Consider the following 13,196-nt stretch of genomic DNA (forward strand, 5'->3'; position numbering starts at 1 on the left):
AAATATGAGTAAAAATAAGAATTGACAAATATGAAATAAATATAGATATGAATGTTAGAAGCATTGCAAATATAAAATATATTATATGAATATAATTACTCTTTTACAGAGTAATTCAAAAGATTTTCATCTAAAATTACATGAAAAAACTCATACTTGATATGAGTTTAAATTAATTGTAGATTGATGCAATTATAAACCTGATTACCTGTTTTACAAAATGTTTTATCATTTTATTACATTGAATAAAGATTAAATATACAAGATTTAAAATAATTAATTAAACTCAATTTATAACAGTATAATTTTAAGCCTCATTATTTGTATTATAACAGTGTCAGTACATTTGTATAGTAAATTGAATAGTTTTATAGGTGGAAATACCCTTATTAATCATTGAAAAGCTAAAAAAAATTCAAAAGATTTCATGTAAAAGTTATAAAAAAAAGTTATAAACTGTACTTTAATTATTTAGGTTAGTTTCTGTTATTTTACAATATTTTATTGGCTCCCAGCCGCCTGCGTTTTCTTTTTTTAGTGTCACTGTATGTTTAAAGTTATGTGTCGCTTCAACAGACAGCTGTAACAGTTCAATATGTGCATGTAACAAATATATAAAAATACATCACTGCTATTTCACTACTATTAAAATGAATATTGATCTTAGCTCAGCCTCCTGAACCAAACACTTCACAGCTCCGATGTTTAGTTGTAGAATTAATAATAATGCAGCTGTCAGGACGTCTTCTGTCGGTGTTAATTAGACCAATAACGGAATATTAAGCACATTAAAGGAGACGCTCAGAGCATTTCCTGTTTCCTCTTTCTTTTCTGAAAGTTTCCTCCTTTTCTCACAGACGGCTTTAGAACTGATCCAGGAAATAAAATAAAAACATTTCATTAAAGAAATATAGAAGATATTAAACTGATGATATTTCTAATGAACACCTGAACCTGCACCTCTAAACATCACCGTGACAGTTATCAGCTCATCACTTTCTGGTTAAGACCTGATGATGTAACGACAGGTGATATGATCGATAACTTCCTGTTCTGCCCTCTAGTGGCTGAAATCTGCACAACACTGAGACACCTGAGCTCTCATGTGACTGATTCTTCTTCTGTTCTGAACCTGAAACTTCAAACAGACGAGTCGAGACCTTTGTGACATCATCCAGGTGTTCAGGTGTTGTGCAGGTGATCTGCCAGCTGGTTTTGGTCCATCCTCCTCAGGATGTCCTGGGCGACCTGCTTGGCGCCCTCGTTCTGGTACTTCTGGACCATCAGGTCCACGGTTCTGGCGATGTCGGCCGCCTCCAGCCGGCTGAGCGGGATCGGATCGGACTGCAGACTCAGGAGATGCTTGAAGGTTTTTAGATCGTCTGAACGCAGAGAGTTAAGCATGTTGAGCAGCAGGAACGTCACTTCCAACGAGTCTGAAACACCAACTGGATCCACAGAAACTATTATTAGTTATTTAATATTATCATTATTATTATTATTATGACTTTATGATCTCAGTTTCAAATAAAAGTATTGCTTTCTGATCACTGCTTCAATTAAATTATTGTCTTTGTTGCTCATTTTATTCTTTAAAATTACCAAAAATAAATAATCAGGTATTTAGTCAGCACAGTTTTTAACTGATATCATATGTGGCATGGTCAATATTAAACTGTGACTGAACTGTGAACATAATGAAGCTAAAATGATTAAAGGACGACTGTCGATGTTCCTGACTGTTTACTGTGAGAGGATGTCGGTGTGTTTGTGTTTAACTCACCTGCAGCACAGACAGCTGAGGAAACACCTGCAGCAAGCAAACAAGCACAGAGACGCCAGACAGCATTAGTTTTGCAGGTATTTTTGACCAGATGGTGGCACTAGATGAAAAGTCAGAGTATCAAAGTTATTACAATTCATCCTGAGGGGAACATGAATGTGTGAAACTAATTTCACATCAGTCCATCCAGTTGTGTTGAGATATTTCAGTCTAAATCAACAACAACAGACTGACAGACATTATTGTCCATAGATTCATGCAGCTCACACAGTTAAAAAAGGCTGATTTGTCAACTTTCTTGATACAGTAAAGCAAAGCTGCTCACACCAAATATTTATTTACTTTCTGCTGTTTATTCAACTTTGGATCAAGTTAACTGATCGATAAAAACTATTCATGAATGTCTATGAGGCACAAATGTTAAAGAGCAATTAAAAACGTTGTCAAAGTCTTGAATGACTGAAAACAGCCATGAGAACTGTTTCATGTCTGGTTGAACCTACAGACACATCTCAGTCTGTATTCAGATGTAGGAAGACGTTCAGCCTGACCAGATCTTCTCCAGCTGTTACAGGACGACATATATATATATATATATAACTGTGTGTCGTCAGCATATTGAAGATCATTTTCTTTTTGATAAAGCTTATAGTTAGGGCCGACCAGGCTCGCCTTGGATCAGCCCTTAGTTATGCTGCTATAGGCCTAGACTGCTGGGGGACTTCCCATGATGCACTGAGCTCCTCTCTCCTCCTCCTCCTCTCCATCTGTATGCATTCATGTAACATCAATGCATGTCAATAACTTTGCTTCTTCCCCGGAGTTTTTTGTGCTTTCTCATCTCGCAGGAAACCCTGGGTTCTGGGCCGAGCCTTCACAGTCCTGTTGGCGTCCTTCCCTGGCTGCTGCTGTTGCTGCTGTTATTGTTGTTATTATGATTGTTGTTATTCTGTCCCCCCCCCCCTTTCCCTCTCTCTTTCTCTCTCTCAACCCAACCGGTCAAAGCAGATGGCCGCCCACCAAGAGCCGGGTTCTGCTTGAGGTTTCTACCCGTTAAAGGGGAGTTTTTCCTTACCGCTGTCGCCAAGTGCTGCTCATGGGGGAATTGTTGGGTCTCTGTAAATTAAAGAGTTCGGTCTTGACCTGCTCTATGTGAAAAGTGCCCTGAGTTGACTTTTGTTGTGATTTGGCGCTATATAAATAAAGATTGATTGATTTATGTTGTACTTTTGGAAGATGTGATCAAGTGGTCCAAGATCTGATCCCTGTGGAACGCCATTTCTAACCGTAGAAGTTTTATTGTAGCGCCTTTAGACCAATCAGCTAATGAACAAGTTAATGAACTGACCTTTCAGCTGGACAACTCGACTCCACACCGCACACTGAGTGGACCCCAGCAGCCAGCCAATCAGATGGATCAGAGACACTTTAGTCCTGAGCTTCAGCTCCACCCTCCTCACCTCCGCCTCCAGCTGAACCTCGAACGATGGCAGGAAATTGTTGTAGTCGTTGAAGTTCACAAACTTAGCGCTCTGAAACAAAGGAAACAGGCTTTATGTTTATTGTGATGAAAAAACTGAGCTGATTGGTCGAGTTTGACCACCAGTTCTAGTGACCACGTCTCCCCTTTGGCAGAAGATAAAGGAGGGAGGACTGAACGCCTCAACCGGAGCTTCTTCCCCAGAGCCATACAGCTGATGAATACACATAAGTTGGTCTTGTATTATATGGTATGATGAGCTGTTTAGGCTACTTTATCTTTCTTCTTTGGCGCTTATTTCCTTTATGTGTGCAGCGGTGATGTATGTGATGTATTGTTACAGCTATTCCATCCGTGCTGACATTAATTCCAGCAGCCCAGCCGTGTGCTAATTAAAGAAACTTGAACTTGAAGGTGTGACGACAGAGATCATAGCATCAGGTTTAGAGCAGGCAGGGTGGCTGATGGTCTACAGGTCTGAGGGACTGTAGCTACCAAATATGATGTAAAATCATGGTATTCTGGAAATTATAAGGTTGAGTATAATTACACTGAATAATTTGATTTAATTGATATATGTGCACACATATCAATCATAGGTCTAAATATTGCTAAATTTGGCTGAATTATTAAAGCCAGATGTGATAATAACTGAAGAACCGTTTGGGAGCTGAAAGCCGGCTCTTATTGCTGAGCTGAACCAAATGATCTGTTTCACTAAGAAAAGCTGGAATTCACTTCACTATTATTTCAGTGTTCAGTTCTCCTGTTTTATATTTGATCATATTTGAGTAAGAAGCTTTCCTGTTTTCTGATCTGTTTCCAAATAAAAACTGTGAAACATCTGCACAGCAAAGTAAACCAACTGGAAACAATGACTGAGTGATAAGAGTGTTGTTGTTAACCAGAGTTTTCATCACCACTGTAGTTACTGACGGATATCAGCTTTGGAAGAGGACATTAAAGAGAGAACAGGAAGTAACAAGAACAGGAAGTGTCAGATCAGCTGACCTCAGGTTGGACGACAGTGACGGGCTGTCCGTCCAGTTCGTACGTCTGATTTGGGATCAGCTCACATTCAGGCAGAGCTTCCACATACTCCGCCCCGATCCGTCTCTTCCACTCCTTCATCACCTGAAGTCAGAAACAAGAGAACACTGAGTCTGAAGAGTAAAACACTGAGTCACTAAACACTTGTCGGTCTTCCTCTATAATCTCCAGATAAGAAGTCGGTCTGTTAACTGTAAAGGAAAACAAACCAACTTCTCTATCTACCTGAGCTGCAGTGGGAGGGGCTTGTGTACCTGCGTGATGACAACGTTCCTGGGCAGCAGCAGGACGTACAGCGAGGAGTTGAGCATCACGTTGTCCGACAGCCGAGAGAACAGAAGCACGAGGCCACTGATTGCATCGCCGGACGCCGCCGGCATCACCAGACCGAAGCAGGAGAAGCCGGACACGTCGACCACCACGTGACCGCCTGTCACCTTACCAGGTGTGAGGAAGTCCACACGGTCCTCAGTCGCATGAGCCACACGCAGGAGGTCCTGACCGCCGTCTGCACGACAGGAAAACTCGAGTTCAACAAAACGCTTTCACATGTGAAGATGATGATCAGCAGTAACCTGGACTTCGTACAGTCGTCTTACAACTTAGGAATCATTTACACTCGTGTGGAATTTTGAAAAAGCCTCAGCTGCTATTTTAGAAAAGTTTCTGAATCCATATGGAGACTCCAGCAAGACACTGACTCAGTTCTATACACGTTATAATGTTTTCTGTTCCCTTCTATGTCTGCATTAAAAAACAAATGGCAAAAAGAGTTAGGAGTCCAAATATCAGAAGAAATTTGGCAATTAAGTATAAAAAAGATTAACTGAGATTAACTCTAAACATCACCTGATACAGTTTAAAGTCGTGCTACTCCAAAACATTTCCTGATATATCACAGCTGTGATAGGTGGAAACTACAACAGGCAGATCTTGTATTTAGTTTTATCAGTTGTTCAAAATTACATCATTATTGGACTAATATCTTCAATTTATATCTAAATGATTTAAAAGATCCTAATAATCCTGGGGACATGGGAATCAGTATCAACATGAATAAATCACAACAACAACTTCTTTCTATTGTTTAATTACAGCAGGATCTCCACCTGATACGTTTTGTTCTGGGACGGCGGCTGTGTGGAGGTGTGTTGGTCACTGCACCATGTTGGTGATGTTCTGTGTATTGTATTTGAAGATGATGATGATGATGATGGTTGTATGGCGGTGATGATGAGCTGGTACTGACCTGAGAGCAGCTGGCAGTGCGGCAGGTGGAGTCGGTGGAAGCTTCCTGTCAGCAGGGTGAACCTGAACAGCGGTCCGGCAGGCCTCAGACCTTTAGAGGACAAGAAGTCCACGTCCCAGGGAACCGTCTGGTAGACCACATCACCAAAACCCTCCAACAGCAGACCGGTCTCAAGGCAGCGGAAGACACCAGGCTGCAGACACCGCAACCTGCACATAACAACAACATCAACCAACAACAACCTGAAGCAGCTGACAGAGCTAACGTTAGCTTAGTATGTTCAATGAGCTTGAAGAACCCTGTTGTGGTTCTCTGTGGAACCCTCTGAGACAGAGATACGGACTCGTACCTAAACATGTCGCCGTCCTTGTGGACTTCAGGTGTAATCTCAACCTAAACAAACCAAACAAGTGACCAGTTATACAGCCGTGCTCATTAACCAATCATCAGCCAGCAGCAGTGTAATTAAAGAGACAGGTGCGGGTTGTGTTTGTTGTTGTTACCGGTGTCGTGTTAGCTTCCGTCTCCTCTCTGCTAACAAACGAGCTCTCTGATGTCACAGCTTCTCCTCTCAGAGGCAGACCTGCAGCAGAGTGACATCATCGCATCACCTTCCACCTTTACTTATTGATATCAATATCTTCTATTGATCAGTTTAATCTCTGAGTCCAGTGTGGGGAACTGTTAGTGTAGCTTAGCACAAAGACTGGAAGTGGGGGAAACTGTTAGCGTAGCTTAGCACAAAGACTGGAAGTGGGGGGAAACTGTTAGCGTAGCTTAGCACAAAGACTGGAAGTGGGGGGAAACTGCTAGCATAGCTTAGCACAAAGACTGGAAGTGGGGAGAAACTGTTAGCATACTGTGTGGAAGGACAATCTTCAGCAGGACGTTCCGAGCGACGTTTTCCGCCTGTTCGGGTCCAAAGTGTTTCTCCAAAAGTCTCCATGTCGTCAGCCTGTTTGCGTGCTCCAGCTGCTCTCCACCAATGGGAGGGCAGCTTTCTCCTGACAGGTGATCACTGACCAACCACTGGAAAGCTCTGAGCTCGTCTGACACCAGACACTCCAACATCTCTGTGAGGACAGACGTCTCTGAGGCATGCTGGGAAATAAAGACAGGACAAGACCGGTCAGCAGAGGGATGACACAGTGATGACATCACACACCAGGGTCATGACCTCAGATGTTCTTTAGACCTGATGTTCTTTAGACTAAATGTTCTTTTAACTGCATGTTCTTCAGCCCTGATCTCTCCCTTAAAACCTCACTGAAACTGTGATGTGGTCTACAGACCTTGTCCCTGATTGGATCGTGGTCCAGCTCCTGCAGCAGGAATGGTTCTGATTGGCTGAGAACCTGGTAGAACACTTCTTGTGCTTTGTCCCCATTCCTCAGGACCAAGTCCACGAGAACCCGGTTCTTGTGCTTGCGGAGGGCGTAGATGTTGATGGCTTCACTGTGTGAGGTCTTCAAGAACCCGTGCTGCTGCAGGACGTTCAGGACGACTTGGGGCCGCTGCATCCTGCTGATCAGCTTCCTGCGTTGCATTCTGACAAAGTCTGGACCGGGTCTTGGACTGGGCCCAGGTCTCGGTGGAACCGGGGAGTGGGACCTGCAGAGGTTGTAGACCTGACCCTCCCTCCCAATCAATGCCAGGACCTCCGCCAGCACTGTCAGCGCCCCCTCCTGCTGGTAACACTGCAGCAGGATCTTGGTGGTGCCGACGGTGTCGGCGGTCCAGAGCCAGCGAGGGGGGACGGGCGGGAAGTCCTGCAGGTGGTCCTGACTCAGACCCCAATGGACCCGCCACAGATCCACCGCCGGCAGACCCGACAGCTCCGACATCAGCCGGTCCTCCTGCAGAACCTCCTGTCCATTCATCTGGACGCTCAGACGCTGCTGCGATGTCCGACCCAACATGTTACCCATGATCAAACTCTGCCCTCAGCTGTGACTGACAGGCTGACAGACGATCCTCCTGTAAGGCGAGACGAGGGGAGAAGAGACGAAGAGAGACATTAACACCAGAGATCAGAGACACAAGCTCATAAAATGATTAATAAATAAAATATACAGAGAAGAATTAAAAAGTGACAGTTTCATTATTCCACTAAAAGCTCCTAAATGTAGCACAATCTTAAATTAACCCAAAATTTGTGGTGAATTTTTTTGTTATCAATTAATTTCAATATACAAATTGTCAAATTGCCCCTAATTTGTCTCATCTCTGAATAAGTAAATCATCATTAATAATTAATTAATAAATCATTAATTAGCAGCTGAAAATGTTTCAGAACTCTGACGTAAACCAAAAAGTCCCCTTAAATGCAGAATGAGCAGCTACCCAAAGGTCGACGTCCAGAAACGTCCTGAACACAGCAAATAATAAGAAAACACAGGCAGACACACGTCTACTGGGTCACATGTGATGACTGAGAGCGAATAGTTTTGTACGAGTCTATACTCCTTTTTTTTTTAGATAAATCCTGCTCATTCTGCCTTTAAGCTTAATAACACTATAAACTCATTATTAATAGATTTGACAAATATCTCCACTTAATGTGTAAATTAAGGGGAAAGTCAAGTACCCCTTAAAAAATGTGGGTGTTTGTTGTGTTTACGAGGGTAAATTAAGGGTTATGAGGGGTAAAAATGTAGCAGTCAGCCATTCTTGGGACTTACTGTTATTATCCTGTTATTTTTCCTTATCATCATTATTATTGAAGAGGCATTTCTTTATCAAGGGGACATTTTCATTGTGAAGGCACTTGTGAGGATGGTCCTCCATGTAAATATATATTTTTTTGTATTTTATGACATGAAAAACATCCTATAATTTACACTTTTTTTTTTAAAAAATGAAGGGATGTCTATCTTTAAGAGATGTCTTTATTTGTTATTTGGTCATTTTAAGGGACCTGGGGGGTTCATTGATGGATAAATTAATTGATTATAATATATCGAGGGGTTTTTAATAGATTATTTCCATATTTCTAGTTTTTTTAGGGGCTAAAACCCCTTAAACAGGAAAGCATTTCTTAATTTACACCTTCAATTAAAAAGTGCAGCCCTTTTTAAGGTATTACATTTTTCAATTTGAAGGTTTTTTTACCCTTTAAAATCCCTTAAACTGTTAAGTTAGATAATCAATTAAAATACCTTCATATTCATTACACTAATTACAGTTTGTATCTGATTGGTTCCCTGCAGGGATCAATACTGAGTCCACATGTACAAACTCTTCAACGGCAACAATTCTGGATCAAACTGTGACACATTTGCATTCAGTGACTACAGCCTTCAAATGTCCTCAAAACATTTGACATGTTTACATCCTCACTTCCAAACTCTTCAGTTTATGTTTAAACACTAACATGTATTCATACTGAAATACATCGATATTCAACCAAAACACAAGACCAAAGCTTCCTGCTGCGTTTCTATGACTCGTTCCTATAGATACACTGTAGTACGTTCTATAGAGAGCTACACATCTGACTGTATTTACACTATATACACATTTATACACTATCAACCATTAAACTACATAAACACAATATACACATTTATACACTATCAACCATTAAACTACATATAAACACAATATACACATTTATACACTATCAACCATTAAACTACATATAAACACAATATACACATTTATACACTATCAACCATTAAACTACATATAAACACAATATACACATTTATACACTATCAACCATTAAACTACATAAACACAATATACACATTTATACACTATCAACCATTAAACTACATAAACACAATATACACATTTATACACTATCAACCATTAAACTACATAAACACAATATACACATTTATACACTATCGACTATTAAACTACATATAAACACAATATACACATTTATACACTATCAACCATTAAACTACATAAACACAATATACACATTTATACACTATCGACTATTAAACTACATGTAAACACAATATACACATTTATACACTATCAACCATTAAACTACATATAAACACAATATACACATTTATACACTATCAACCATTAAACTACATATAAACACAATATACACATTTATACACTATCAACCATTAAACTACATAAACACAATATACACATTTATACACTATCAACCATTAAACTACATATAAACACAATAAATCAGTGATGTAATAAAGATCGTCATGTGCTGCGTGTTGTTGTGTTTTTATCTCAGTGTGTCTGATTGACACATGTGTTGTTGTGTTGTTGTGTTTGTGTGTTTGTGTGTAAAATGAGCAGCTGTGTGCAGCTGTTCAACATGTGGACTCAGTATTGAACCAAACAAGGAACCAACTGGAATAAACTGTAATTATTAACTACCTTGAGACCCAATTAAGAAACTTAAAGGCTTCAGTCTGATTGTTTCATTCATACTTTCATTTCACTTTTCATGTGACCACAGTGTGTGTGTGTGTCCCACTAAAGTCCCAGTTTCCAAACCAGTAGCTCGGTTCACCTGACCCTAACCCTACAGACGACCTGCTTCTCACCACATAGGAGTATTTAAAGTCTCTGAAACCAACAACACATTTCAGCAGACAAACATCTGTTCATCACGTCCCAAATACGAGAGTAAACACTTCAACACAAACAGGATGAAACATGTGAAAACATGTTCACAGCCGAAGCAAAAACAATCAAATAATCAAACAGACAAAAACTAAAGATTCAAAAGAGTTCCAATAATCAGAGAACAGAAACTAATAAACGTATTGATCCTGTCACACCGACATACAAACACTGAATATTCAGATATTTATATATAATTTACAATTTACAAACATCCTGTATGTAAAAGAAAAGATTTCTTACCTGTGACAGAAGGTGAATGACTGATCTCCACTGTGTTGATATATGTATGTTTCTCCACTTCCTGTTTCCTGTTTGAGCAGCGGTTGTTGGTTGGGGGAGGGGTGGGGAGCGTGGGGGGGGGGGGGGGATTTTACAAATTCCTGTGAAGACTAAAAACAAACAAACATGTTGATTCATAAATTCCATCATTAATGATCGGTTATTTATTCAAACTTTTTTGATTTGAGGATGAAACAATTTAATAAATAAATAAATAAATAATAACGATCAAAAGAATTTAAACACAAAACAAACAAACAGACTAAATACAGTCTGGTCAATAATACAAGTCGACTTATAAACTGAAACATATTGAATAAAGAACCATAATGGAAGAAAAATAAATCAAATATTAAGAATATTAAAGAAAGTTGAAGGTAAAGTTTCGCTTTATTGACACTCTGAGTTCTTAATGTTTGTTTTAACAGTAAAGTTTGTTCATTTCAATGTAATAAACTCAACAGGTTTGATGAGTTAAAGGCTGCAGCTGCTGTTTCATAAACTGGTTCCAACCAGAATGAAACTTCTGATGCTGAAATGTTTTACAGCTCAACCAGCACGAAGCTGAAGTTTTACTTTTATTTTAGTTTCTGAGGTTCAGAAAGAGAAACTGCTCACGACAATAAATTCTCCAGGACTTACCCCGAGCCGACAGGAGAGAAACCACACAGTCGTCTTTGACTCAGAACTGAACTTTTAGGCTCAAGTGTCACCAAATCTTTTCTCCAGTGTGTCATTAAACCAACAGTCAGTTAAATGAACATTAAAGCTGTGTTTCTTGCTGTAATCATTCCTCCTGTTCATACTGACCATTAGAAGATCCCTTCATAATGACCTTACAATGGAAGTGATGGAGGACAAAATCCACAGTCTGAAGCTAATATGAAGCTTCAGCGTCCAAATGAGTCAAATCAAGTAGATATCTTTCAACGTTACAGTCTTTTTAGTGCCAAAGTTCCTCTTTTTGTTACTATACTTCCACCTGCAGCTCAACAGGGAAACACTGTCCGAGGAAATACAAAGAGGGAATTTGATGCTAAAAAGACTGTAAATGTGTCAGTTTTCACATAGAGCAGGTCCAGACCGAACTCTTTAATTTACAGAGACCCAACAATTCCCCCATGAGCAGCACTTGGAAAAACTCCCCTTTAACGGGTAGAAACCTCAAGCAGAACCCGGCTCTTGGTGGGCGGCCATCTGCTTTGACCGGTTGGGTTGAGAGAGAGAAAGAGAGAGGGAAAGGGGGGGAGGGGGGACAGAATAACAACAATCATAACAATAACAACAGCGAAGGCCCAGAACCCAGGGTTTCCTGTGAGATGAGAAAGCACAAAAAACTCCGGGGAAGAAGCAAAGTTAGTGACATGCATTGATGTTACATGAATGCATACAGATGGAGAGGAGGAGGAGGAGAGAGGAGCTCAGTGCATCATGGGAAGTCCCCCAGCAGTCTAGGCCTATAGCAGCATAACTAAGGGCTGATCCAAGGCGAGCCTGGTCGGCCCTAACTATAAGCTTTATCAAAAAGGAAAGTTTTAAGCCTACTCTTAAACATAGAGAGGGTGTCTGCACCCCGGACTGAATCTGGAAGATGGTTCCATAGAAGAGGAGCCTGATAGCTGAGGGCTCTGCCTCCCATTCTACTTTTAAAGACTGTAGGAACCACCAGTAAGCTGCATACTGGGAGCACAGTGTTCTAGTGGGATAATACGGTACTATGAGCTCTTCAAGATATGATGGTGTCTGACCATTAAGGGCTTTGTAAGTTAGGAGAAGATTTTACAGGAAGCCAATGTAGTGAAGTTAAAATGGGAGAAATGTGATCTCTTTTTCTAGTTTTAGTCAGAACACATGCAGCTGCATTCTGGACCAGCTGGAGAGTCTTTAGAGACTTGTTAGAGCAGCCTGATAATAAGGAATTGCAATAATCCAGCCTAGAAGTAACAAATGTGTGAACTAGTTTTTCTGCATCTTTTAGGGACAGGATGTGCCTGATTATTGTGATATTACGTAAGTGAAAAAAGGCAGTCCTTGAGATTTGATTTATGTGGGAGTTAAAGGACATATCCTGATCAAAGATAACTCCCAGATTCCTTACGGTGGTGCTGGAGGCCAGGGTAATGCCATCCAGAGTAGCTTTATCATTAGATAATGTGTCTCTAAGGTGTTTAGGGCCAAACACAATAACTTCAGTTTTATCTGAGTTTAGTAGCAGAAAATTGCAGGTCATCCAGGTCTTTATGTCGTTAAGGCATGTTTGGAGTTTAGTTAACTGATTGGTTTCATCTGGCTTCATTGATAAATATAATTGGGTATCATCTGCATAACAATGAAAATTTATGGAGTGTTTCCTAATAATATTACCTAAAGGAAGCATATACAAGGTGAATAGAATTGGTCCAAGTACAGAACCTTGTGGAACTCCGTGTCTAACTTTTGCCTTCATGGAGGATTCATCATTAACATGTACAAACTGAAATCGGTCTGATAAATAGGACTTAAACCAGATTAATTCAGTTCCTACAGACTGCTGAAGCCTTTTAATTGACTGTGTGGACACACTGTGGATTTTATCCTCCATCACTTCCATTGAAAGCACATTTGAAGGATCTTTTAATATCCAGTATGAACAGGAGGAATGATTACAGCGAGGAAAACCTCTTTCACTGTTACTATGGAAACCTGACTGCTGTTGTTCTGACATGTTGATGATGTTTGAAGCCTCTCAGGTCAGTTTCAGG

General features: G+C 40.3%; 1 protein-coding gene across 3 annotated transcripts; it reads right to left on the reverse strand.

Moving 5' to 3' along the window:
- Positions 1-342: 342 nt before the first annotated feature.
- On the reverse strand, positions 343-10,502 carry LOC121900682. Of its 3 annotated transcripts, none has more exons than XM_042417165.1 (11): positions 10,417-10,502; positions 6,855-7,539; positions 6,423-6,663; positions 6,066-6,145; positions 5,912-5,955; positions 5,563-5,771; positions 4,568-4,821; positions 4,275-4,397; positions 3,132-3,315; positions 1,784-1,810; positions 343-1,448 (listed from the first exon to the last, which is right to left on the reverse strand). In XM_042417165.1, the coding sequence occupies exons 2-11, from the start codon at positions 7,488-7,490 to the stop codon at positions 1,183-1,185; spliced, it is 2,064 nt and encodes a 687-aa protein (XP_042273099.1). In that variant the 5' UTR covers positions 7,491-7,539; positions 10,417-10,502; the 3' UTR covers positions 343-1,182. The 3 variants fall into 3 exon arrangements, 2 of the variants coding, with proteins under 2 accessions (XP_042273099.1, XP_042273101.1); XM_042417167.1 differs by lacking the exon at positions 10,417-10,502 and adding an exon at positions 8,721-8,805; XR_006097005.1 differs by having other exon boundaries at positions 1,381-1,448; positions 1,784-1,883.
- Positions 10,503-13,196: the final 2,694 nt, after the last annotated feature.

Source organism: Thunnus maccoyii, chromosome 7 (genome assembly GCF_910596095.1).
Source record: "Thunnus maccoyii chromosome 7, fThuMac1.1, whole genome shotgun sequence".
NCBI lineage: Eukaryota > Metazoa > Chordata > Actinopteri > Scombriformes > Scombridae > Thunnus > Thunnus maccoyii.

What these genes read in the sequence shown, in the direction of transcription:
- LOC121900682 (XM_042417165.1), bottom strand. Translation starts at nt 7,490, where the DNA reads ATGGGTAACATGTTGGGTCGGACATCGCAGCAGCGTCTGAGCGTCCAG. An exon ending in ACGATCCAATCAGGGACAAG is followed by an intron (nt 6,664 to 6,854) that starts GTCTGTAGACCA and finishes TTTATTTCCCAG; the next exon opens with CATGCCTCAGAGACGTCTGT. An exon ending in AAGGACGGCGACATGTTTAG is followed by an intron (nt 5,772 to 5,911) that starts GTACGAGTCCGT and finishes TGTTATGTGCAG; the next exon opens with GTTGCGGTGTCTGCAGCCTG.